Raw genomic sequence first — 26360 nt, 5'->3', positions numbered from 1 at the left:
CATGCCTTAAGCTGATAAAAAAAAAGTTGTAATTAAAGAAATTGCTATTTTTCTTAGGCTAGTGAGACATAAGAACTCAAGTTGTAATTAAAGAAATTGATGATAAAAAAAGTTGTAATTAAAAAGAGCATAATTTTTGTACAAAAACTTATATAAGTTAATTATTTGTAGCTATTTTTCTAGTAACTAATAAAATACTTGCCTGTGCTGTATGAGTTTTTCTCCTTTGGAGGTATTTATTGAACTTGCTTTTGCAAAAGTCAAAAGACATGTACAGATTAATCATAAACCACTCGTACAGATTAATTACAAACCATTCGTATATACCTTCTACATCGTAAATGATGAGATCCTCATAGTCATTGGGAGATGTTTGCAATACATGGTTGGATGTGCTGTGGGACGTTTTTGAAACGCATGCATTCTTTAGGGGTAAATGATTTTCCTGTTGATAGGAAAAATTGTAAACATGTGATGGGATAACATTGCCCTTCAATAATGACACTTTTATGGATAAACAAGTATTGTTTAACTTTACCTAAGAAACGAAAGAATGCCATTAAGTGCACTTACCTGAGTAATTAAGTGTTTCTTAGGAAACATTTTCCTGGATAAGTGTATTTATCCAGATAAATGATTTCCCAAAAAATGAACTAGGCCTAAGAAAAAAAACAAATTTTGATGATTTTTTATAAGATACAAAGGACTATTGGCTTAGTTGCATAAATAATTAATGAACAAAGAAGTTAGGTGTGTAAATATGTAGACATGTACATTGTTGTCATGGAGCTAGTACAAAGCATCTATGTTTTCCTTTTCTTTTGTTTTTTTTTTCTTCTTTTTATTTTTTTTTTTTCACTTTTTCGACTGGGAGGGGTATGTAAAATTTCATCAAATTGGTGGGACAAAAGCTTTGAGTGAAACATGAGAGAGAAAGGGGAATCGTGATCTGGCACCATTGGCTCTACATTGCGTTTCTCATTACCAATTTTACTGAACTCTAGATTTTGGAATTCTCTTAGCTTACCCTTGAAACTGTAAGTTTATAATTTATAGGGTGACAATGGCAGGATTATTCAAAATTGAACTTCTAACTTACATCAATTAATTCACAAATTGGACAGACTAAGATGATGGCAAAAGCATTTTAATGGGAATATTCATTTTCTCCAACATTTGTGTTATATACTCTATGACTTGATAAAAAAAAGAAAAAAAAAATTATAAGCATGGAGCCCTTGTGGTCACAACTCTCTCTCTCTCTCTCTATATATATATATATGTATGATCAACAATCATCTTTTTTGTTAGTACTTGGGAGAGTGACAACCATTAGATGTAACAGTACTATTATAGACAAACTCAAGAATGCATGAATGCATCTGTTGGATTGTCTCAATCATACGGGTCCATGTATGCGAAAGAAAAGTTGTGTTGGATACTCCAAGCCCCCAGCACTTTGATCATGCAATGCTAAATGCCAAACTGGACACTAAACGTATTTGTATTGCTCTCTAAAAAAGTAAAAATGCCAAAAGGTAGCCAAAGCGTGATGATGCATTGGAAGTTTAGAACCCCCTCCTGTAGTGTGTACAACTAACTCTATTCAATCATGTCACCATTTTGGGGGTGATCGCCAATATCCATGATTTTCTTTAATAAAACATAAAACAATTGCCACGTCATTGTCCTTGTGGTTTGTGAATACAACCCTTGCCTTGTTCCAGCCCCTTGAAAGTCCAATATTATACGGTCATACACCATGTATTAGCCATGTCATATCAATATATACAAACCCAAAAGAATATAAAAAAGCCAAAATAATCTAAGCCAGAGACTCAATTTCACTCTGCCTTTCCACATCACCTAAGAATTTTGGAGTTCTACCAAAAAATCTATAAGAGATTCAGAAAGTACAGGAGTATCTATCTTTTTTTTTTCCCATAACCAGAGTTCAAAGAAGTTGCAACTTTAGGCTATGTTGGCTTGATAGAAAATAAGAGACACAGCAAGTCTAGGTTTAGATAAAGAAACATCAGGAATAGGGGGAGCATGGCCACAAAGAAATGAGCATATAGTACTTTCACTACATAAAACTAAGGAATTGATATAGGCAAAACGAGGTAAGGACTACCATTCCTATGTAGCTTGCAAGAGGTGAAGCAAAATATATTGTTTTTCTAAAAGTGTAGCCAAGATGGAATGCCATTTTCCCACAATCACCACTCACCTTTGAAAAATTTGTTTTTATATGATCATTTTTGCGTGCAATCAAATGCAGCCTTAGATCTGTACAAATTTATTTGAAAAGAGCAGTTTCACAAGAAGCCTATGTAGAACAAAGTGATTTCTGCAATAAGTACTCAGCCATCGTATCCAAATGATTGGTGTAGTGGGTAAGGTAACAGCTCATCTTTGGTTTGATACGAGTGCTTTCATACCGGTTTTTAGAGCTCAATCCCAGTCCTGAAAACCTTTCAACTTGCTCCCTGTCCATTGCCGCATTAGTCTATTTAACACAAGGTCATTGTAGGGTCGTCAAGGAATGTGATGCTACTAGAAATGATCATTTCTGCTCAAGTGCCGCAAAAAGAATAGTGAAATGATTTCATTCCAATAGTTCCGAATGAACCTGAAGCAGCATATAAAGGGAAAATATATCGAGCAGCATGGAATGAAGACAAATCGAGCAGTTGGATTCACCCTAAATGTACAAATAACATTTGAGTGATCCTTCAGTTTTGCAGAAGCTCCATTTTAGTTGACAAGATACAGAAAAAGACAATACAGATCTAGCAACCATAATTGTCATGAGCATCTAACTTAACCATGATTGCTATTTGCGTCTAACTTAACCATTTAAAAATAGTGAGACAAGTTTGTCATAGCCAAAGCGTGTCAAAGCTTTAATCAGAGACAAATCTCTCCTAACCATCCAACAGCATCGTTGTAATTTAACCAAGTACATCAGTAGCAATGGAAGCATCTTGATGAATTGAATTTTCATCATCACCATTTCTTCCTCTTAGATTTTTATTCCACAACCAAAGAACATGCATGAACCCACCATTTCCAACATGGGACAAGAATGCCCGTTCTTGCATGAAATATACAGAAATTAACTTAACAAGAACGAAAAAAGAACCAATGCCCAGAAGCTGCCATGCCAAATCTCCTTTCTGTCAACCATCAACAAAATAAACTAGAAACAATCAATAACCCAACAAAAAAATGGTTAACAAAAAAAAAAACAAAGAAATGAGAGCCAATTAGAAACAAGATGAAAGCATACCTTTGCTTCTTGAAACAATTCCCCAGAAGTCTCCTTCAAGAATTCAGCCATCATGCATCCAACAGAAAGACCTATAGGAATCAGCAATTCTCTGTTTCTTGAAATGGAAAATATGATATCTGATAGTGAGCTAAGGACGAAGGCTGTAATTAGAGACCACTTAAGTGCCTTCTTTCCAAGTAAAAGCAACTGCTGAATAACAATATCTTCTGCTCTTCTCCAAGGAAACTCTTTAACTGGCTCAGGTAGGGCTTCCCAAATCTTCTCACCAAGCTTATCCATATGCACCCTCAGCTTGCTTGGGTCACTGAACTGTGCCATAGTTGCTATATTTATTGAACATATTTGAGAGGTTCTGTGGCTGTGATTGCATGAATATGTTAAGCACCTACGGACTGTATATAGCTTGGCTTTGAAAAACTTTGTCTGCAGGAGGAAAAGAACAAAAATGATTAAAAAGCATGTCAGAACTCATGAAATTTTGAACAACTCAAATGCCCATCTGATCCTTGATTTCATATAGTGCTTTTTCCTATTCTAATATTTGTTTGTGTAAAGAGTTCATGTTAACAGAGACAGACATATTTGTGCTCATTCAAAATTTCTAAAACTTTTTAATTTGGTTCTTTTTTTTTATTTTGGAAAGAGCATTCTCAAGCTATGAATTTAAAATTTTGGTTGAAATAATTAAAAGTTACCAAAGAGGGCTATTATATAATGGTTGGTGATGTTGGACATGATAGAGAAAAGTCCAACTGGGTTGAACATGGTCGGCAAAGGAGAAGCAATAAAATTTGTAGAACATAAGCACTCTACATATTTGTATTTGTACTCCTTCCGAGCCTAAAGGAAAATAGGCCAGTGAATCTTCTAATCTCAGACACTCTTCCAAGCAAATAAGAAGAACTAACTTGATCTAATGAAACCAGGAATTATTAAAAATGGTAAATCACAATTTTACTATAAATAACAACTAAAGCTGCTGTAAGTAATAAGTCCAAAAGTTACTATAAAAGATAATTTTAATTTTTATCAAGGATTGTAAATATACACTACAACCACATCCATGATTTTTCTTTCAGTGTGGCTTATGCATTATTTGGTCCTGACCATTCAGGGTCTTGGGAGGGGAGGACTGGATACGGACCTAACTGACATCATTTTCTTGCACAAAGTGGTCACTCTTGAACCCATGTTCTCATGCTTGGTTGATGAAAACTTCAACCAGGAAAGTTTTTCCAAGTACCATGAAAAATAAAAATAAGAAAAAAAAAAAACTCAGCAGAAATATTGGTTTTAGTCTTAGTTTAAAAAATCAACTTCTGAGTATGATTTTCCAGTCCACCTCCCATAAAAAGTGCTGTTTCTGGAGGTGTTGGAGCCCTGCCAATGCCATACGGGTGAAAGAAGGAACAGTATCCCTACTGAATGGATCAAAATGTTAAAACCCCATTGTTTTCCATGACCAAAACAGGGCTGCCTAATCCTCATTGAAAATAAGGTTTTTAAGGTAATATTAGTACAAATTTAATGAGACAAGTAGAATATCATCTAGTCTTGCTGAACCCCCAGAACCCACAGGACTAGAATATGCAAAAAAAGCTGCACCCCCAGTTTCTCTCCACAATACATTATCTATATCAAAAGGACCAGAGTTCCCCAATGAACATCTGAAGTTAAGCTTCATGGTATTCCCTATAGGGGAAAATCATGTCTAGTTTATTTTATCTCTTGCTGATCTCTCTATGGCCCTCAATATTGCATCCACAGTGATGCCAACAAAAGACCCTGGTGTCCAGACTTAGCAGATGACCTGAATAGAAACTGATTCGGAGTATTTTCTCTGATTTTCTTTGTTCTGGAACACTAGCCTTTCTCTCTTCCTATACATTCTACAAAATATAATGGAGTTGACATGATGGTTTCCTCACTTTATACATCTCTCAGCCCATTACTAAATCCCAATTCCAATTTAAGCTGGATTGACTGAATTGATTTAGTCATGCAAGGGTGATAGGACAGTAAAGTCTAGGGAATTATAAGATGCATTATTTATTCAAGGGGTTGTACATTGTAGAACTGTACACAGTAAATTTTTGTTAAAAATGACATAAAAATTATGACAAAGAACCTGCAAGTCACAAATTTTTAAAAGACAAAAAACACATAAAAAGTTTTCAAAAACTTGACATGGCATAGCAGAATGATTTAGTTTATTTTGTTCTTTGTGACTAGTAAAAGATATAAGATTTATTAGTGAAAATAAAGAGAGACAACAACCAACTAGTCTCCAAACAAAAGCGCTATGCTAGTTACATGTTTTATTTACGGGAATACAGGGTTGTTTATGTTAGAACTGTAGACATTAAAATTTTGAACAAAAATACATCCATATTAAGGGTCTCATAACCTTTCACATGGGAAGTGGTGAATACCACTTAGGTCAAAAGGGAAATTCTATAAAACAGTTGCAAGGCCAGAAATTCTGAATGGAGTATTGAGCAGTTAAGAAACATGTCCAAAAAATCAGTGTGGCAGAAATTCGTACGCTGAGATGGTTGAGTGGAAAAACTATAAAGGGCAGGGTCAGAAATGAAGTCGTTCAAAGGAACCCAGGAGTAGCTCCAACCATGGTTCAAAGTACCGATACACCTCTGTGTATTGGTACTTTAAATGATGCGCTTTTTATTTTGTTTTTTAGTTTTTTTTTCTAATTTTAGTTTTGAGTATAATTATATATATATACTAGTAACTGTGTACGTACATTTGCACATGGCAGTATCTCTATGACAAAATTATTTATAATTCATGGGCAGTATTTGAACAGTTATAAGCAGTTTCTGAACGGTTATAAGTGGATAGCTTCTGGAGTGAGAGTAAAGAACATATATGCCCACTGTATGCTTAGACAAAAGGGTAGAAAACGTCCAATGAAAATTCCAGAAAGAATGAATTGTATCGATACTTTGATCCTTGGCTCCAATAGGTGATAAAATGAGAGAAAGAAGGCTAAGATGGTTTGGCCGCATGCATAGAAAAACATCTACAACACCTATAAGGAGAAACAATGGGCTGGAAGTTGAAGGGGCTAGAAGGGCTAGGGGCACACTAAAAAGGACATGGACTGAAGTAGTAAGAAATGATTTTTAGTGCTCTGAGCTCATAATTTAACAATGACTATGGCACTAAATATAACGGAATGGCAAAACAAGATTCATCCAACAGACCCCATATAGTTGGGACAATGCTTAGATGATGATGAGGAGGATGAACCTTCACATGGAAAGTGAACCTGAAAGAACACCAGGATTAGACATGCTTAATGGCCTACAAAGCCCAATCTGAACTATGCTAGAGTGCCAATAAATCTGTAGTAGTGGATGGGACCCTTTTTTATCAATAAAGATAGCTTTATTAAGAACAAAGCCAATTCCAAAGACTAGAAGAGATAAAATCTCTTAGCTCTCCCAAAATAAATACAATCACATCAAAGAACAAGGGTAATACCAATTACAACCAAGCCCAAAGGAACTACTTTCAGATGGATAATGGCGATTTTTTTATAGTAACATTAAAACTTTATTAAAAGGAAAAAAAAAGATAAAGTAAAATACAAAAGAACCCCCAAAGAAAAAAGAGAGCCATCATGAAAACAAATCACCAGACCAACCAAATACAACAAAAAATGAAAACAAGAAAAATAGTGATGAGGAGACAACACAAAAGATCATTCCAAAATCCAATCCCCATCAACTCCAAAGCTAGACAGGATGACCACCATCAAGTTGTCTGACCTCAAGATCCATCAGAATGAGCCAATTGAACTAGAAGCCAATCCCCATGCCTCTTGGATGGAGAAATGTTATCAAGAAGAGAAAAAGAATTTAAAGATAAATTAGTGGATGGATTAGCATATGCAATCCTTTGTGTGTGTGTGTGTGTGTGAGAGAGAGAGAGAGAGAGAGTTGGGATCTCTAACATTTTTCATGTATGTATCATGAGAATACAAGAAAAGGAAGCACTTGCCTATCTTCTAATGCACTCACTGCCAAGTAAGCAACTTTGGCACTTCATATAAGCATACTGAGCCTACTATAATGTTGACACCAGTGGTCAGAGATTGGGAGTAAGGCGCAAAATGTTCTGCAGAGCCATTGTTGACACAATGGTATATGGCTGTTTAGGAAGAAAAAACAAATGTTTTGAAAACAAGGAATCCTACAAGGAACTGAAGAAAAATTTTCCTTACTTTCTTGGCTCTTGGTATATGGCCATAGACTAATATAAAATGATCCCATATGATAACCTATGAGGAAACCCATTGTTTTAAAAGCAAGAGATGCAACTGATGAGTTCTTTCTGTGGAAAATATTTGGGAGACCCACATCCCCTCCAAGATCTCTTTCAAGTAGTCAGCAGTGCCGAATAGAATCCTCACTACACACCATATAATATTAAAGGCTTTATGGTGGACAATGTCTGCAGCCTTTGTCACGACGAACTGGAATCTGTTGATCATCTTTTAAAACTATGCAAAGAGACCCATGCCATCTGGACCCACTTTCTGAAGCTATTCCAAAGGAGCTGGGTGACCCCAAGAGATCTTCCATTGCTATAGTGTTCCTGGTGAGGAAGGGGCTATTAGAAAGGTAGTTGCATTTTTTTTTTTTTTTTTGAAGAGTACTGTATTATGTTGGTGCATGTGGAAGAAGGAACAGTAGGATTTTCAAATGTAAATGTGCCCCAAGATAAGTGCTGAAAGGAAGAATAAAGAGAAATTTGATCCAATGGTGCTCCTCACTAAAAGATTTTCATGGATTCACATCCGCATCACTTCAGCAGCAACTATTGGGCAAATTTCATTTTCAATGAATCATACTCTCTTAGTTGATATTTGTAATTTCTGGGCATAATGCTAGCTCATTAACCATGTCTTTTATACCTCAGTCCCCCGTGCTTCTTTTTCTTTCATGAATATATCACCCATTTATCTTTTTTTTTTTTGGAACTGTAAGGTAAAGCAATTCATTAAAATCCAGAATCAAAATACACGAGAACCCCTGTACAAAGAGAATCTGTACTAGGGGAAGATCCAGTTTACCCAATTACATCCAACCCAAAACTAAAAACAAACTATGAATTCCTTACAAAGAGAAAATCTTGATCAAAAATAAAGAATTGTGTGTCTATTTTTGAATAGAGAGTGATTTGCCAACCAAGACCTCTTCTTTTGTACTCTGTCTCCCTTCAAAGATTCTACTATTTCTTTCACACCATAACACCCATATATCATCATCATCACCACCAAAAAATGAGAGGTTAAAGAAAAAGTGCAAGGACCTTGTAGCACCCAAGGTGCAAGGTAAGATGCACCTGGATAGACCAAGGTGCAAATTTTTGGAAAAAAAAAAAAAAAAACATTAATACATAAAAATGTGAAAACCTAATTTAAAAAGAAATTGAATGTTTTGAAAATCTTACTAGCTCAAATCAAAATACATAAGCATGACAGATAAAATAAATTTAGAGTGAAAGGTGAATCAAACCAAGGTACTTCAAGCACTCAACAATTCAATCATGTAAACCTCCAAAAATGTCTGCCTATCTCCTAGTTCTATTACTTGAAGCAGCAAGTGTAATGTTAGATGTCTTGCACTCCTACCCTAAGAAGTTGGGGCTGACATCTCTTCAAGGCCTCTTGACTTCAAGCAAATCCAAACAAGCCCATGTGGAGGCTCAAAGATCAGTGGTAGTCTTGTTGCTTCATTAGTGGAAATTTTTGTCTGAGATACTATCTGCAACCAATGTTTCCAACCCGCCGTTGACCCGGTCGATTGAACCGTTCAAACCGTCACCCGACCAAGATTCTAGGTCCAGTTCAGTCAAGACCCATCAGATGGTCAAAAACCGTTTGACCCAGCCGGTTCAACCGTTGACCCATTTGACCCAGTCACCGCATTGCGGGTTGCACATTCAATGTATGCAAACTTTCGGAGGCCATAAACTTTGCACTCCGATGTCCGATTGGGGTGTTTTTTTTTATTTTGGGTAACTTTTCGAGATCTATGCATCCCAATTGTAGGCACCTTTCCCCGCTATTTTCGCAAAAAAACCCTTTTTGGCCTCAAATTGCAATTTTTAATATTTTTTATAAATAAAAAAATTAAAAACTAAGTTAAAAAATATAAATTAAATATAAAAATACATATAACATATCTAAAACATATTTATACATTATTTATTGATAAAATATATAGTTATACACATATATACATATGTGTATAAATAAATAAATATATATATATACTTAATACATAATATATATGATGATGTGGCACGGTTTGAACCGTTCAACCTGGCTGGTCGAACCGGTGACCCACGACCTGGAGGCAAAAACAGTTCGGCCTCTGAGTCGGTTTTTAAAACATTGTCTGCAACAACTAGGATTATAAGTATTCAAAACCTCTTGCATAATAATTTAGAGAAAAAAGTAATTTAGAAGTTAATACAACACTGCTAGTGAACAAGCACCAATAAAAGGTAATTTACAAGTTAATAGGCAATTACAAAAAGTATAGAACACATAATAATGTAGAGAAAAAAGTAACCAAAGCAAACTTATAAAAAGGCATGCGCCTAAATAGAGACCTACAAATGAGGCCATAATTGTCAAGGCGACGCCTAAGTGACAAGGCGCCCTTGGAGTCTCGCCTTGCCTAATCGCCGAGCAGTTTTCTATAGCGTGTTATAACAAACTTTTATTATTCTTAATTTTTTGAGGTTATAATTATAAAATGGACATTTTTAAACTAAAATATTCATTTTGTGTGTTTATATATTAATTTCTTTTTGTTATTTTCTTATTTGTTAGGGTTTAATCAACACAAACATTGCTAAATGCTGTATTAAACCCTCAAAGACTTAAAACCTGAACCAATAAGTAAGAAAGAACATAAAATGTTGTTCAATCGACACATTTTCTTCTTTTTCTTTACTAATTTTGTGTTTTTATATACTATTTTCCTATAACAGAAATAGGGGTTCAGCCCCTATATTTTTTGAATTTTCTTTTCTTTCTTCTTTTTCTTCTCATGAATATGTTGGAATATGTTGATTTTCTATACTTTAACATGAAGTTTATACTTTTCCTATGAAAATTATGGATATTTAATAAGGAAATATGACTATGGAACCTAGGGAACTACCCTAGGATACATGTTTTTACTTGAAAAAAAAATCCATCGCCTAGGCGCCCGCCTAGGCAACTAGGCAACTAAGCGCCCCCTGTCGCCTAGCCTCGCCTTGGTGCCTTGAAAACTATGAATGAGGCGCATGCCTCATGCCTTAGAATGCACCTTGCATGTGCACCTAGACATGCCTTTTAGAACACTTCAGAAACCTATCAGAGATTCTCCAATACTCTCCTAGTAGGTCTTGCTAGGATATCTAGCCTCATACCCACCATTGTTGGGGAAATTAGAATACAATTTTATCAAAGCTCAAGGTGTAATAATCCAGGTAGGTTAATTGGAGTTCTCTTCAAGACCAATGGAAGTCATTTTTTGGACCTATGGAGTATTGAAAGGGTTCAGCTAAGGTCACTAAACAACCCTAGCTTCCTTTCCTAATCATTAAAGGAAATCTAACAATGCAATAAGATGGTGTCAAAGCATAGGAATGGTCCATAGTGGCTGACTTACTACCTTAATGGATTAGGGACATCTTATTATTTATAGCTGTCAGATCATATGGATATACAGAGAACATAACTCTACTGCCAATGAGTCTGCTAGATCTGGAATAGAGAGTGTTCAAGTGTTCAAGGATATCGTAATAGAGTACCAAAATCACTTTTGGAGAAATCAAGCCTGATAAGTTCTCAAGAAGATATTCTTCTATTAATAACAAGATTGTAGAGAGATTTATTAAGTAGAGAAGTGTTGCGAAAGATGAGAATCTTGCTCAACTAAGGAAAAGGCACCATGGTGTCACCTTTACCGACTTAAACAAGAGCAAGCATAGTTGTCAAGGCGACGCCTAGGCGACAAGGCGCCCTTTGAGGCTCGGCTCACCTAATTGCCAAGCAGTTTTCTACTTCCTACTATAAAATACTTTTTTATTCGTTATTTTTTGAGATTATAATTATAAAATAGACATTATTAAACTATATTAATCATTTTTTGTGTTTATATACTAATTTCTTTTTATTATTTATTAGGGTTTAATCAACACAAACATTGCTAAATGCTGTTTTGAACCCTCAAAGAATTAAAAACCTGAAGAACTTAAAATTTTATCTAATCAGCACATTTGCCTCTTCTTCTTCTTCTACTACTACCAATACTTTTTATTTTCTTCTTTTCCTATAACAAAAATAAGGGTTCAGCCCCTATATTTTTTGAGTTTTATTTTCCTTCTTCCTTTTCTTCTCATGAATATGTTGATTTTCTATACTTTAATATGGAATTTATACTTTTCTTATAAAAATCATGAATAATTATTAAAGAAATATGGTTATGGTACCTAGGGAACTACCCTAGGATCTATGTTTTAACATAAAAAAATCCATCGCCTAGGCGACAAGGCGCCCCCTAGTCGCCTAGCCTCGCCTTGGCACCTTGAAAACTATGAAGGCAAGTAAGTCAACCAACTCACACTCTTTTAGGAACAAACTTCACGTGATTTTTGGGGTGACCAAGGTGCTTATCCTTTTCAAATTATGCTATAATGTTCGTTTGTTAGACTAAATTTTTATTTGCTTGTGTCTTTACTCTTTACTTACCTGTTGGCATATGAGAATGATAAAATCTAAGTGCATGTTAGAAAGAGGGTGAAAATACATACAACACCAGCCCTCTTTGCTCTTAAGACTTGAAGTGTAGACAGCCAGGTCAAGATTGATGTCAGTCATGAGGAGTGGCAATTGTGCAATTTTTATGACAGAGTTTGATCCACCCCTCTTTCACATGCAAACATGTATAACATTGACTTGTGAGTTGTGATGTTAATGGCATTAGTTCTACTTTTTTTTGGACACCGTCAAGACTTTATTAATATTAAAAAAGGAATTAACAATTAAGAAAAAAGAATTAGTAAGTATAATATGCCCATCATCCCATTTACAACTAGCTAATCTCAACCCCCTAACCCCAACTTTTGGTTCTCGCTTTCATTCCATATTTAGTACACCCAGGAATAACTGTTCCTTACGTACTCCTTGTTTGACTGAAGTGTCATCCAACCCATTGGCTGATCTTTGCACCAATGTGTATGTGATATTTGTCTACCTTGTTAAATACATGATTTCCCTAGTTAGTTGAATTTAGGTTTTAGCATTCAGATCAGCTTATATACACTTGGACAAATTTTTGCATTTCATTTTAGTTCTATTTTTTAATAATTTCTTGTCTCGCGTCAATGAATCTACCAGCTTACCATCATCTCACACTTGTAGGCTTTTGGTGGTCTGTTGCCTCAAGAAAAAAGACTCTCATCGTCCTGTTTGAAGACATCTCTTTGTTGCAATATCTTCAACTTCTTATCACAAACAGCAACTGGAAGAACCAAAGTCCAATTAAGAATAAGGGAATTCATGTCTGCACATAACCAGTTAGGAGACCTCTACCTAGCTTCAAATTTTCCCAATTCCCTCTTTTTAAATGCCCAAACACGCTGCTAAAAGAATTATGCACCAGATCTTTTGCCTTAGCATTACCAGACAAAAGTTGGCCATAGAGAAAAGATAACAGCAGCTGGTGGGATGGGTTAAAGGTCTTTTTCCTAAGGAGAGATAAGAAATACTTCAATATAGTGAAGAAAAATATTTTAAGTATAGAAGTTCAACTACATAGCCATAAGCCGTGGAAATTTAACCTCTTTATGGCTCAGTAATTGGCATCTGTATGGAGTTTTGGTCAACAGATATGGTGAACAAATAAGATATAATGCAGGGGTGGATCGAATGTGTAAGGTAAGTTAATGGTAAATGGAGTTCAGGTCCAGGTCTCATCTCCTTGTAGCTTGGGGTATCCTTGATTGATTTTATGTCCTGTAGATTTCACACAAAAATCTAATTCAATTGATGGTTACCTGTTAGTATAGGGGTATTTCTGTCTTTATACTTATGTTGAGGTTGCTGATTTGTAATATTATATTAGAACTAGTGTCCCTCACTTAAATAAGGGCACATGTGTCATTTCCATTATATTAATAATATAAAAACATGTCTGGCCGAATGGCAGAGTAACTTTTTCCCTAATTCGAACCAGACTTTTCTTCTCTCCTCCTTTCTCTCTCTCTTTCTTCCTTCTTTCTTCCTCTTTCTTCTTGGCTGTTATCAGACTAACAGAACTCAAAGGCAGGCCGAATTATAACATGGTATCAGAGCACAACTAAGCAACTCGGATCTGCCCAGATTTCTATTCTCTGCGCACTCAATCTAGGGTTTTCCCTTGATTTCTCTGCCATCGATTGGAGATAAGGGAAAGGGCTGAAAAGGAGTGGTCACCCTCTTCCATTGGAGGTTTCTATGCCTCCAGTTGTGTCTTGTGTGGTCGGTTGCTGTGGTTTCTAAGAAGCCCTCCCCTAATCGATGAAGAGAAGAGGGCTGATTCATGTGGTGCAGTGGGTGTCTTGTGTGGACCGATTTTCTTCTCGTGTGGTTTGTCTTTCAAGTGATGAGGTAAGAGATTTCTATGCATATTTTCTGTTATGAATCTAATAGGAAATATGTTTCAGATCGTATGATGGGATTTCAGACTGTAGTGTGCTAGGGTTTATGCTGTTTTTTTTTGTGTGATTCGAAGGAGGAGTGGTGCTCATATAGTGGTGAGATTTCAGGTAGTCGTAGGGTAGGGTTTGTGGTGTAAAGAGTGCAACCTTCAGCAATAACAAGTGCTGAAACCAGTGTGATCAGTGTGATCAAGCAGTGTGCAGTGGGCCGAATTCAGTGATAACAGAATTCAGCAATGGGAGATAACAGTGATAGCAAATCTAATGTGATGATACCTACTGACTACCTGAATGTTCAAATGACCTCCATTAAACTGAAAGGAGAGAATTATGTACCTTGGGCTAAATCTGTAGAAGTTTTTCTGAAGGCAAAGAAGAAGGTGAAACACATAAGGGAGGAGAAACCCTCCACTGATTCTCATGAGTATGAAGACTGGAAACAAGAGGATGCACAGATTATCACGTGGTTATGGAATAGTATGGAACCCAAGATTAGTGTAAATTTCATGTTTCTTGACACTGCCAAAGATGTGTGGGACCATGCTAAGAAGTTGTATTCTGGTCAAGACAATACAACCAGAGTATATCAGCTGTATCAGGAATACTTTAATCTGCAACAGGGCAATCAGAGTCTTGAGGAGTACTATGCTAGTATGAGAAACATCCGTAATGAGTTGAATGTTTATCACCCCCTCACTTTTGATGTCAAAATTCAGCAACAACAGAGAGAACAACTTGACGTGGCTCGATTTTTGGTGGGGCTGAAATCTGAGTATGAACCAGTACGGGCTCAGATCCTAGGAGGGTCATCTCTCTCTTCTTTAGAAGAGGTGTTTGCTCGACTTCGGAGGACTTCTATTGGATCTACTGAGAACTCTAATGTCTCAGATAGATCAGCCTTTGCAGTGTCGAGGGACTGTGGTGTTAGAGGTGGAGCTCGAGGAGCTTAGTCTGGTCGTGGTGGTAGTAGTGGTCCGGTATATGGCCGGAGTGGTGGTGGTGGACCTACATATAACCGTGGTGGTGGTTGTACTGGAGGTAGAGATTCAGGGGGAGCCTGTGGTAGAGGACGTGGCTCAGGTCCGAAGAGGTGTACTCATTGTGGTATGGATGGACATACCATTAATTATTGCTAGGACTTGCATGGTCTACCCTCAACCTGGGCCAATCATGCCATGACTAGTGACACCAGTTCCAGTTTCAGACAGGAGAATCGTTCAACTAATCAGATGCCTCCTACATCCACAAATGGTCTCGGGAAGGAGATGGTGAGTGTTCCCCGTGATGAGTATGAGAGGTTTGTCCAATCCACATCTCAGCAGAACACGGCTACTTTCGCACACTCAAGTATGGCTTGTTTGGCATCCACACCCAATCCCTGGATTATTGACTCTGGAGCCTCCGATCACATGACTGGAACTCCAGGTATGTTTTCTTCCCTCTCTCATTGCTCAACATCACAATCTGTTACCCTTGCTAATGGTTCCACATCCTCCATTTGTGGTGTTGGTAATGTTGACCTGGACCCTGTATCCCTATCCTCAGTTTTGTATGTCCCTAAATTTCCGTTTAACCTTATGTCTGTTAGTAAGCTGACTGATGGTGCGCAATCCGGTCACTCCTAGCTGGCACTCGCGTGGCTTCCGAAGGGTACCTGAGAAAAAGAAGAAGAATCACCGAGGGCTTGCCCGGCAGGAACACTCCGACGCTTAAGTTAGTATTATGTGGAAGAAGCAAGGAGAAGGTGATGGCTAAGAGTGCAGATAGCGCGAGTGATAGAAGATACCTCGTTCTTTGAGAATAGGCTCCTTATAACAGAATTCCGTTGCACCAGGCCCACTAGACTCTGACAGGGCAGGTATAACCGCCACTGTCAGCCTACCGCAGCCGTTACAGACAGAGCTGATGTGGCACGCACGGGGCCGTCATTGCAGGGTACGTGCCTGTCAGGTGTAAGGCACCCTCTAAAGGTGGCAGGCACGACGCTGTCTGACGAGGGACATGGCTACTGATCCCAGATTTGTCGGGTACGGTGGTCGGGCAGGAGATCTTCCTGCGATATGCCGAACTACTCTTTCACGAGTTACCCTGTGTCGAGCTATCCCGTAAGCGGCGAGCTACCTGTGGCAAGCTATGCCGAGCTATCTAACCCGAGGTGTCTTCACCTCGGGGCATCTAAAGGCGGGTTGGTGTGTTCCTTTCTAGGAGTGGCCTGAGATCCACTGGTGGGGCTCGGTTATTAGGAGAGGTCAGAGGGCCCTGAGCTCGGAGGCAGCTCGGGGTGCCTTAGCCTCGGGGAGGAGACGCGGGCTAGGCGGCTCCCGGCGAGTAGTCTATCCCGCCGAGTTGTCGGACTGAACTCGGTGTGACTTTCCCACCGAGTTGCGGCTGTGCCTGTTGTGCTGTCATGCTGAGTCATCGCTTGAGCAAGGTCACGCCCACGTGTACCCGTGCTACGAGGTCAGGCCAAATCACCCTCCATCAATTGCCCCCCACTCCATGCGCTGGCGGTGTTGACCCAACACGGGGAGTTCATGTTGCGCCGGGTGGATTTGGCTTCGGTACTCATGCCGCTTCGTCACGCGTTTCGCCCAGCTGGACCGGTCTAGTTCCCGGCTCTGTCAAAAGAAACTCGAGTCGCGTTCAGTTTACACACGGACGTCATGCGGTTTGGACTTCGCGGACGCGAAAAAACGCACTAAACTGATTTCACCTCGAGGAACCCGTAGCCGATTTTTCTGAGAGTCGTTGGGTCGTCTTCATCTTGACTGTTAATGCTCGAGCGCAGCAGCTAAATAGTGGGGGACCCTTGGACATTTCTTCGCCACAAAGTCTCCAATGTCAGAGTTGAACTCGCGTCTAAGGTTCCTAGCTCGGGTCTTCTAGCTCAGTTCATTCCTCTAGTCAGTTCGCGTTTCCTGTGGTGAGTCCCCGAGCTCCTCTTTCTTTTCCGAATATCCTTCCCCTTTTTGTCTCATAATGTCGTCTGGCGTAGATGTAGATAGCCTCATCGACGAGCCCGAGGTGGGTACCTCGGCTCAGGGTGGTTCCTCTGCCACCCAGCCGTCTAATGTACATGCGGCTTCGGGTCGTTTGGCATCCACCTCCCACCGAGGTCAAGTGCCAGATCAGTTCGGCCCTTCCACCATGACCCTAGAGAGGCTCCAAGACCTCAGACAGAGGTTCAACCTCCCTGGGCAATATTCGTACAGTCTTTCTACCGGCAACTTCCCATGGAAGCACGGTCCTGACGAGATCGTGGTCTTCAGGGAGCAATTGATAGCCGGACTCCGACTTCCTCTTCACCCCCCTGATTGTTGAGGTGTTGGTGCACTTTAACATCACTTTGGACCAACTTCACCCGAACTCCATACGGAATGTGGTGGGGGCCATTTCCCTTTGTTTTGACCGATCTCTTTCCATAGAACTGGACGTTATCAGTGAAGAGTGCTTTGGGCACTCTCCCCGGGCATAGACAGTCTTACTATCTGTCTCCCCGTCCGGGTTTCAAACTCATGCACAAGCTCCCAAGTAAAGTTCCGGCCTGGAAGCGGGACTACTTCGTAGTTCGGAGCAACACGGGGTGGCCCTTCCCTACTGACTGGAGGGTGGCTGTTCAAGACCCTGGTGTCATCCTAGATGGGAAGACCAAGAAGGCACTCCAATCGCTGGCTCAGCTCGGGTTAAATTACAAAGACTTCACAACCGAGGAGAAGCTCATCCAGGCCGGCTTGAGCCCGGGTAGGTTTTCCTTCACTTCGGCTTTTTATCCACATATTTACTTCGGGATTACTAACGCCGAGCTTCACTGCAGGTCCCATGGAGGCGGAGAAGATTGCTGGTCAGAGGCTCTTCCGCCAAATGAAGAGAAAGAAACGCGTGGCCAAGAAGGCACGCGTTGAGTCTCCATAGGCCTCCGCCGAGGCTTAGCCTTCACAGGCTCCAGTTCCAGAGCCCGAGCTCCCTGGCGTTCAGCCCGTCATCGACCTGGAGAAGGACATGGCGCCTCCAGGACCTAAGACAACGGCAGAGCCCGCCACTGAGTCCGCCGAGACAGCTGCCAGAGGTGCTACAGAAGCCGCTCCTGAGGCACGCCCTGCAGGGGCTACAGCCGAGGCCTACCCTGTTGGTGCCGCCGCCAAGGCCTCCGAGGAGTCTGCCCATGCGGTAGAGATGACGGCGTCTAGCTCGGAGAGCCAGGGGTGAAAGCATTCTGAACCCCCGATGTAGTCTCCAAAAGAGCAAAGAGGCCGCGTACACAGAGGAGGTCACAGAATGGGCTGATCTCACTCCTGGTCAATTCGGTGCCCGGGCTGCTTCTCATACCATGGTGGTGAGTTCCCTGTGAAAGATTCTCCCCCTTCTTTTTTTTTTTTTTGACTGGTCTTGCCTTCTTGTAGGTGAACTCCGTCGTGCGTGCCTTGACCTTCCAGTCCGACAGGCACCTAAGACGGGCTCTGGAAACCGAGAAGTCATCCCGCGAAGCCCATACTGAACTAAGGGCAACTCGGGGTCAGATCCACCGCCTTCAGATCGATGCCTCAGCTCAGAAGAGCTTTATTGAGGTGGTGTTGGCGGAGAAGAACGAACTGGCCCGGGACAAGGACAGACTGAGGGCCGAAGTGAGTGGGTTCAAGGTCGGCCAGGAAGCTTTGAGGCTCGAGGTTGATAGTCTCAAGGCAGACCGGGACGGTCTCGAGGCAGATCGGGACTCCCTGAAGCTCGAGGTGCAGGGCCTCAAGGAAGCAAAAGGGAAACTAGAGCGTGAGGTGGAGTACCTCCGAGCCAACCTCAAAGAGAAGACAGAAATCTTTGAAGACGCTCTCCAGGAGACCAAGGTGCAGGCTGTTATTGATTACGTCCAGTCGTCGAAGTTTGACGACGTGATGACCGAGGCCTACCGCAAGGGCTTCAAGCTCAGCCGGTGGCTGATCAGGCACCTCTACCCCGATCTGGACACAAGCGCTATCACCACTTCCCGGATCACCGATGACATAGTGCGTCAGTCGGCGGATGATCTGGACTCTGAGGACGAAGGCGCCGACAACGAAGCAAAGGTTGTTGGCCCAGTTACTGCCCCCGAAGAGGTCCCTGGCAAAGACAACGAGCCTCCAAAATAACTCGGTCCTTGTATTTGCAAGCTCAATCTCCTTTCTTTTTCTTGTACCAAAACTTTTGTAATGGAATTTTCATAATGAGAAGTTCACTTTGCTAAACACTTGTGTAATTTCCTTTACTTGCTGAAGTGGCTATTTTATTCTGAACTGTTAGGCTATTAGGCTAATTACCCGAAGTGAGGGTTCCTCAACTGTCGTGACCCCGAACCGTATTCCAATACTTGGTAGGGTAGCCTCACGCACACCGAGGTAACATAATAGGGTACATGCCCGACCTGCCTGCACCCAAGGCGGGCTATACATCACAAGGTCCGTGACCGAACCGCCTGCGCCTTAGGAATTACAAGTACTTAGCCTATGCCGATGAGGTGACTAGGCTTTATATGGTGCCGAGGTCTTTCATTAGCCCGGCATCTTAGCCTTTAGGCTGGAGGAGCGGCTTATAGTGCCGAGACCATGTTAGCTCGGCATTTTGGCCCTTAGGCTCGGGGAGTGGCTCATAGCCTACTCAGTTGTTACAGATAGTATTGTCTTAAGTTGACAATATTCCATGCCCGAGGTACTTGTTTCCCTTCGAGGGTCTCGAGCTTGTATGTTCCTTCCCCGAGCACTCGTTTCACTCGGTAAGGTCCTTCCCAGTTGGACCCGAGCTTGCCAGCACCGGGCTCAGGTACCATAACATTACGAAGGACCAGGTCGCCGACGCGGAGGTTTCGCTTCTTGACCCTGGCGTTATAGTACTGAGCTACTCTCTGCTGGTAAGCTGCGGTCCTGATGTACGCGAGGTCCCTTACTTCGTCGAGTAGATCAAGGTTGGTACGCAGCTCATCTTCATTCGTCTGGTCACTATATGCTTCCAGTCGCAGCGTAGGTACTTTGATCTCTGCGGGGATAACTGCCTCGGTGCCGTAGGTGAGGTTGAAGGGAGTTTCTCCCGTGGCGGTCTTCTCCGTGGTTCGGTAAGCCCATAGAACACTAGGTAGCTCGTTTGCCCACAATCCTTTAGCCCGGTCCAAACGTGCCTTCAGTCCGCGAAGGATGGCACTGTTTGTGACTTCTGCTTGACCGTTTAAATGAGGGTGTGTGACTGAAGTAAAGTTCTGTCGGATTCCCACATCTTGACACCAGTTCTGGAATTTGATGTCCTCGAACTGCTTGCCGTTGTCAGAAATCAGTACCTAAAGTAACCCAAAGCGGCACACGATGTTCTTCCAAAAGAAGTTTTGGATGTTCTGGGCTGTGATCGCTATAAGAGGTTCGGCTTCTACCCACTTGGTGAAGTAATCCACTGCTACTACTAAGAATTTCCTCTAGCCTGTTGCTGGCGGGAACGGTCCAAGTATGTCAATGCCCCATTGTGCGAAAGGCCACGAGCTGGTGAGATACTTGAGGTCGGCAGCAGATTGATGGTGAATATTGGCGTGCTTCTGGCATTTGTCACATTTTCTAACGAGCTCAATGGCATCTGCCTTCATTGTTGGCCAACAATACCCTTGTTGAAGTGCCTTTTGGGCGAGGGCTCTGCCTCCCAAGTGTCCGCCGCACAGACCCTCATGAGTGTCGCGGAATACGAGCTCGGCTTCGGTAGGTTGCAAGTAACGCAGGTAGGGGAGCGTGTAGGATCTCCGGTATAGCCGTTCGTCTATCATGACGTATTTGGCTGCCTGGCGCTGCACCCTTCTGGCTGCATTGCGATCTGCAGGGAGGGTCCCGTGTAGCAAGAAGCTCGCGAGCAGGTCAATCCAGCTCGGCTCTGCTTGAACGACGAAAGCGACCTCTCCCCCCGCGAGAATGCTAGGCCGAGGCAGGTCCTCTATGTACACGGTTCTCATGGTGATGTCGCTGGTGCTGGCTAATCTGGACAGGGCGTCGGCCTCAGCGTTCTCCGACCTAGAGATTTGCCTAATGAAGTGTGACTGGAAGTTGAGCAAGGCCTCTCTAACTTTGGCCAAGTAGGCGACCATGGTTGGCTCGCGAGCTTCGTACTCGCCAGTGACCTGGTTGACCACCAGCTGGGAGTCGCTGCAGATAACAATGTGCTTGGCTTTTACTTCTCTGGCTAAAGCTAGTCCAGCTATCAACACCTCGTATTCCGCTTCATTGTTAGATGCCACGAACTCGAAGCGTAGCGCGTACTCCAATTTCGTGCCATTTGGGTCGTGCAGAACTATTCCAGCTCCACTGCCCTGTTGGTTCGAGGAGCCATCTACGTGAAGGATCCAGGGCTCCTCATCCCAGCTCGCGCTTGGCCTAACTAGGAGAGATGCCACACTGGCTGCTACCTCACGGGGCTCGGACTGAACTGGCCTGGGAGCTTCGGGCTCACCCGAACTGGGGACCTCGTGCTCAATCAGCCTGGGAACTTCGGAGCTGAATGTGCATTTGGCGATGAAATCTGCTAAGGCTTGGGCCTTAATGGCAGTTCGCGGCTTGTACTGGAGGTCGTACTCGCTGAGCTCAATGGCCCACTTCGTCAGCCGACCAGAGACCTCGGGCTTAAGTAAAACTTGCCTCAGAGGTTTGTTGGTGAGGACGGTAACAGTGTGAGCCTGGAAGTACGGGCAGAGCTTCCGAGCTGCAATTACCAGTGCGTATGCTAGCTTTTCTATCTCCAGGTATCTCGTCTCTGCTCCCTGCAATACTTTACTAACATAATAGATGGGTCGTTGGACCCGATCTACTTCCTTTATTAGTACCGAACTGACCACTTCATCGCTCGCCGAGAGGTGCAGTTCTAAAACATCGCCCTCCTCGGGCCGGGTTAAGATCAGCACACTAGCGAGGTATTTCTTGAGCTCGTCAAATGCGAGCTGGCAATCTTGGGTCCATTCAAACCCTTTGCTCTTAATTGCCTTAAAGAATGGCAGACAGCAGTCCGCCGACTTGGACATGAAGCGGCTCAGGGCGGCTATGCGGCCATTCAACCTATGAACCTCCTTCAACTTCCGGGGTGGTCTCATATTTAGGATGGCCTTAATCTTATCCGAGTTGGCCTCAATGCCGCGCCGGTTAACGATGTACCCTAGGAATTTACCCAAGGTAACACCGAAGACACACTTGTTTGGATTCAACTTCATATTAAACTTAAGCAAAATTTGAAAAACATAATGCAAATCTTGGATTAATTTATGCGAAAATTGGGTTTTGACGACCATGTCGTCTACATAACATTCTACTTTTCTGCCAATTAATGGCTCAAACAATTTATTTACAAGCCTTTGAAAGGTTGCCCCTGCGTTTTTCAACCCGAAGGGCATAACCTTGTAACAGTATAGACCGAACACTGTGATGAAGGCAGTCTTTTCTTTGTCTGTCGGGTCCATCTTGATTTGGTTATAGCCCGAATAGGCGTCTAAGAAACTCAGCAACTCGTGCCCTGAGGTCACGTCCACCAAGCGGTCGATCCTGGGGAGAGGGAAGCAGTCTTTCGGGCAAGCTCGGTTTAGGTCCGTGTAGTCAACGCACATGCGCCACTTGCCGTTAGCCTTCTTTACCAGAACAGGGTTGGCTACTCAGCTCGGGTAATGGACTTCTCTTATGAAGTCAGCTACGAGGAGCTTCGCGACCTCCTCGTCGACCGCTTTCCACCGCTCCGGGGCTAGGTTGCGTTTCTTCTGTCTAACAGGCCTAACTACAGGATCAATATTGAGCTTGTGAGTTATAAGGTCAGGGTCTATACCGGGCATCTCTGCCGCGGACCATGCAAAAATATCTAAATTTTGAAGTAAGAAACTTACTAGTTCGGATCGTAGAGATTCCTGGACGGAAGCACCGATCTGAAGCGTTCGAGCTGGATCTGCTGCCAAAGTTGGGACAGCAACTGTTTCTTCCGTGGGCGCAGCTCGTTCTTCGCCTTGCTCCGTAGGCCGTTCCAGTTCGAGGTCGTCGGCCACCTTGGTCTTTCCCTTCAGGGCGGCGACATAGCACTTGCGGGACTCGATTTGGTCGCCCCGCGCTACTCCCACACCGAAGTCGGTAGGGAACTTCATTGCCAAATGATAAGTGGAGACCACCGCCCGTAGGACATGGGTGATCGGCCGTCCTATTATGGCATTGTATGGGGAGGGGGTCGCGAACACCTGGAAGTCGTGGTTGAGTCTGACTACGCAGAACCATGTGCCGATTTCCACAGGTACTGTTACTTTCCCAAGGGGCCTGACCTCTTCTCCGTTGAAGCCCACCAAAGGAGTGTTCGCAGGCCTCAAGTCGCTTCCCTGCAACTGAAGCTGGTCAAACGCGGCTTTGAAGAGAATATCTGCCAAGCTGCCTGAGTCAACGAGTATGCGCCTGACCTCGAAGTCATTGATCCTCAGCTTTATCACAAGCGCGTCGTCGTAGGGGTAGTGGACCCCTCGCGCGTCGTCGTGGGGGTAGTGGACCCCTCGCGCGTCGTCTTCTGTGAAGAAAATTGGCCCTTCTGTCTTCGGAGGATTTTGTTCTTCCCGGGCAGCTTCACGAACTGACGTCCGAGCTACTGCTGAAGTACAACCCACGACGATCGAGCCTCCCACTTTCACGTGGATGGTGCCCCAAACCGGCCTCTCTTCTAGAGGCTGCTTCTGCGACTGTTCGATCGGCCTGCTGCTGGACTCGAGAGTGTTCTTACCGTGCTCCCCTCGCCGACCTGTTTTATTATTATCATTATTATTATTTTGCACAAAGTTCCTTAAATATCCGCGACGGATGAGCTCCTCTATCTCGTCGCGGAGGTTCTTACAATTTTCGGTACTGTGACCGTGATCTCTGTGAAAACTAAAGTACAAGTTCTTATTTCTCTCGTTGGGATTCGCCCTCAGACGGAGTGGCCACTTCACATACGGGGCGTCCTTGATTGCCATTAGGATTTCGGCCCGCTTCGCGTTCAGTGGGGTGTAATCAGTTCGGTCCGCTATAGGGGCTCGGAACGACTGACCCGGCTTTGCCCCCCGAGCTGCATCTTTCTTCTTTCAGCTGTCCCCTTGGCTAGAAGACTCTCCTCTTTTCCTCTTCTCGGGCGCGCCCTCGCCCTTCTGGTTGATCTCTTCTTCCATGGCTGTAAACCTGTCCGCGAGCTTAAGGAATTCGGTTATGGTCGCCGGTTGGTTGACGACCATGTGCCATTTGAACTCTTTGTGTCACACCCTTCTTTGCTGCTGCGAGGCATACGGGGGGGTCCAGGCGCGGTATCTGCATGCATGCATCGTTGAACCGCTTGATATAGCCCCGTATGGACTCTCCCTCTCTCTGTACTATGTTGAGGAGGCTTTCTTCAGTTCGAGGGCACCGCTTGCTGGTGACGAAGTGGGACGTGGAGGCCTATGCGAACTGCGCCCAACTTCTTATCGATCCGGGTGCCAGGTTCCGGTACCACATGCAGGCCACTCCTCTGAAAGTGGTGGAGAAGGCCGCGCACATGCACGACTCACTGGCTCTCGCCAGGTGCATCTGCGACTGAAAGGCGTCTATGTGGTCATTTGGGTCGAACGACCCGTCATACTTGTCGAGAGGGGGGAGCTTGAAGTCTTTGGGCATTGGAACTGCCAGGAGCTCGGGAGACAGGGGAGATGGAACTGAAAGGAGGGGAGCCTTAGCTTTGCCCGAGCTTACCTCTTCTCTGCCTCCGAGCTCGGGCAGGTTGTGGGTGGCAGATCGGCGAGCTCGGCGGCGGCATCTCTGCTTCTTGGCGGGCTCCACATTCGTGCTGCTCACCTCCGTGCTGCCTGGAATGGTTTGTGCAATAAGTAGCTCGGGCCGCTGGTGATGGCTGCGGACAGAGGGATCCTGCTTGGAGTCTGTAGCCAGGATCTCAAACCGGTTCTCCAGGAGCGGGGTTTCAAACTTCGACTTCCGAGGTGATGTAGACCTGGCGAGCTAGGGTCCTCCCGACCTGACAGCCCGCGGCGAGACCGGGGTGGCCGGTCTTTCTTGTCTGCCGCGGGAGGAGGCCTGGCTCTTAGGAGGGTTTTGGGAGGCTTCTCCTTGGCGAGAAGGGCGTTCGTCCTGGCAGCGAGACCTAGCTTGCTGTGAGGCTGGGTGCCAAGGAGGAAGCTGCGGCTGCTGAAGCTGAGGCTGAGGCTGAGGCAGCTGAGGGAATTGCTGCTGGTAGTGGTATTGGGAGACGTAGTGCAGCACTTGCTGTTGGTAAAGCTGGCGTTGCTGGAGCTGTTGCACTTGGGCTTGCATGGCCCGCATGCACTGCATCAAATCGTCGAGTTGGTTCTGCTGGTCGCCGGAGGGATGACAATCGGTTCAGCAAAAGTCGTTTCAACAGAGGGAGGAAGGGGAACACCCACAGGCGCCATTGTTCGCGGCACGTTCAAACTGGGGACTCCGTCCACCGAGAGGGGAATGGTGAACTACTCAATGCAGACCGTGGGAACCTGGGGTTGTTCCCTGGCGTTATCCATCTCCATGTTGCGTTCGATATTGCTTGAGGAAGCCATGAGTACTGAGTTTTCAGAGAAGAAAGAACTATGAAGGTTTAGAGGAAGGCTTTTAGAAGTGATTCCCACAGACGGCGCCAAATGATGGTGCGCAAACCGGTCACTCCTAGCTGGCACTCACGTGGCTTCCAAAGGGTACCTGAGATGAAGAAGAAGAATCCCCGGGGGTTTGCCCGGCGAGAACACTCCGACGCTTAAGTTAGTATTTTGTGGAAGAAGCAAGGAGAAGGTGATGGCTAAGAGTGCAGATAGCGCGAGTGATAGAAGATACCTCGTTCTTTGAGAATAGGCTCCTTATAACAGAATTCCGTTGCACCAGGCCCACTGGCCTCTGACAGGGCAGGTATAACCGCCACTGTCAGCCTGTCGCAACCGTTAAAGGCAGGGCTGAGGTGGCACGCATGGGGCCGTCATTGCAGGTACGTGCCTGTCAGGTGTAAGGCACCCTCTAAAGGTGGCAGGCACAACGCTGTCTGACGAGGGACATGGTTGCTGACCCCAGATTTGTCGGGTACGGTGGTCGGGCAGGAGATCTTCCTGCGATATGCCGAACTACTCTTTCACGAGTTACCCTGTGTCGGGCTATCCCGTAAGCGGCGAGCTGCCTGTGGCAAGCTATGCCGAGCTGTTTGACCCGAGGTGTCTTCACCTCGGGGCATCTAGAGGCGGGTCGGTGTGTTCCTTTCTAGGAGTGGCCTGAGATCCACTAGTGGGGCTAGGTTATTAGGAGAGGTCAAGGGGCCCCGAGCTCGGAGGCAGCTCAGGGTGCCTTAGCCCCGGGGAGTTGATGCGAGCTAG

At 43.8% G+C, this 26360-nt stretch overlaps 1 protein-coding gene across 1 annotated transcript in view; it reads right to left on the bottom strand.

Moving 5' to 3' along the window:
* Positions 1–2592: 2592 nt before the first annotated feature.
* The window catches only part of LOC104591222 (uncharacterized), a 41601-nt gene continuing 17833 nt past the window's right edge, over positions 2593–26360 (bottom strand). Inside the window, exons 2-3 of the mRNA XM_010250009.3 lie at positions 3293–3718; positions 2593–3179 (exon numbers count right to left, since the gene is read on the bottom strand). Of these exons, the coding sequence (XP_010248311.1) occupies positions 2955–3179; positions 3293–3718 (651 nt within the window). The 3' untranslated portion in view covers positions 2593–2954. The remainder of the gene's footprint in view (positions 3180–3292; positions 3719–26360) is intronic.

Source organism: Nelumbo nucifera, chromosome 6 (assembly GCF_055504915.1).
Source record: "Nelumbo nucifera cultivar China Antique chromosome 6, China Antique-T2T, whole genome shotgun sequence".
Taxonomy (NCBI): domain Eukaryota; kingdom Viridiplantae; phylum Streptophyta; class Magnoliopsida; order Proteales; family Nelumbonaceae; genus Nelumbo; species Nelumbo nucifera.
This window is presented reverse-complemented; position numbering and strand designations above follow the sequence as displayed.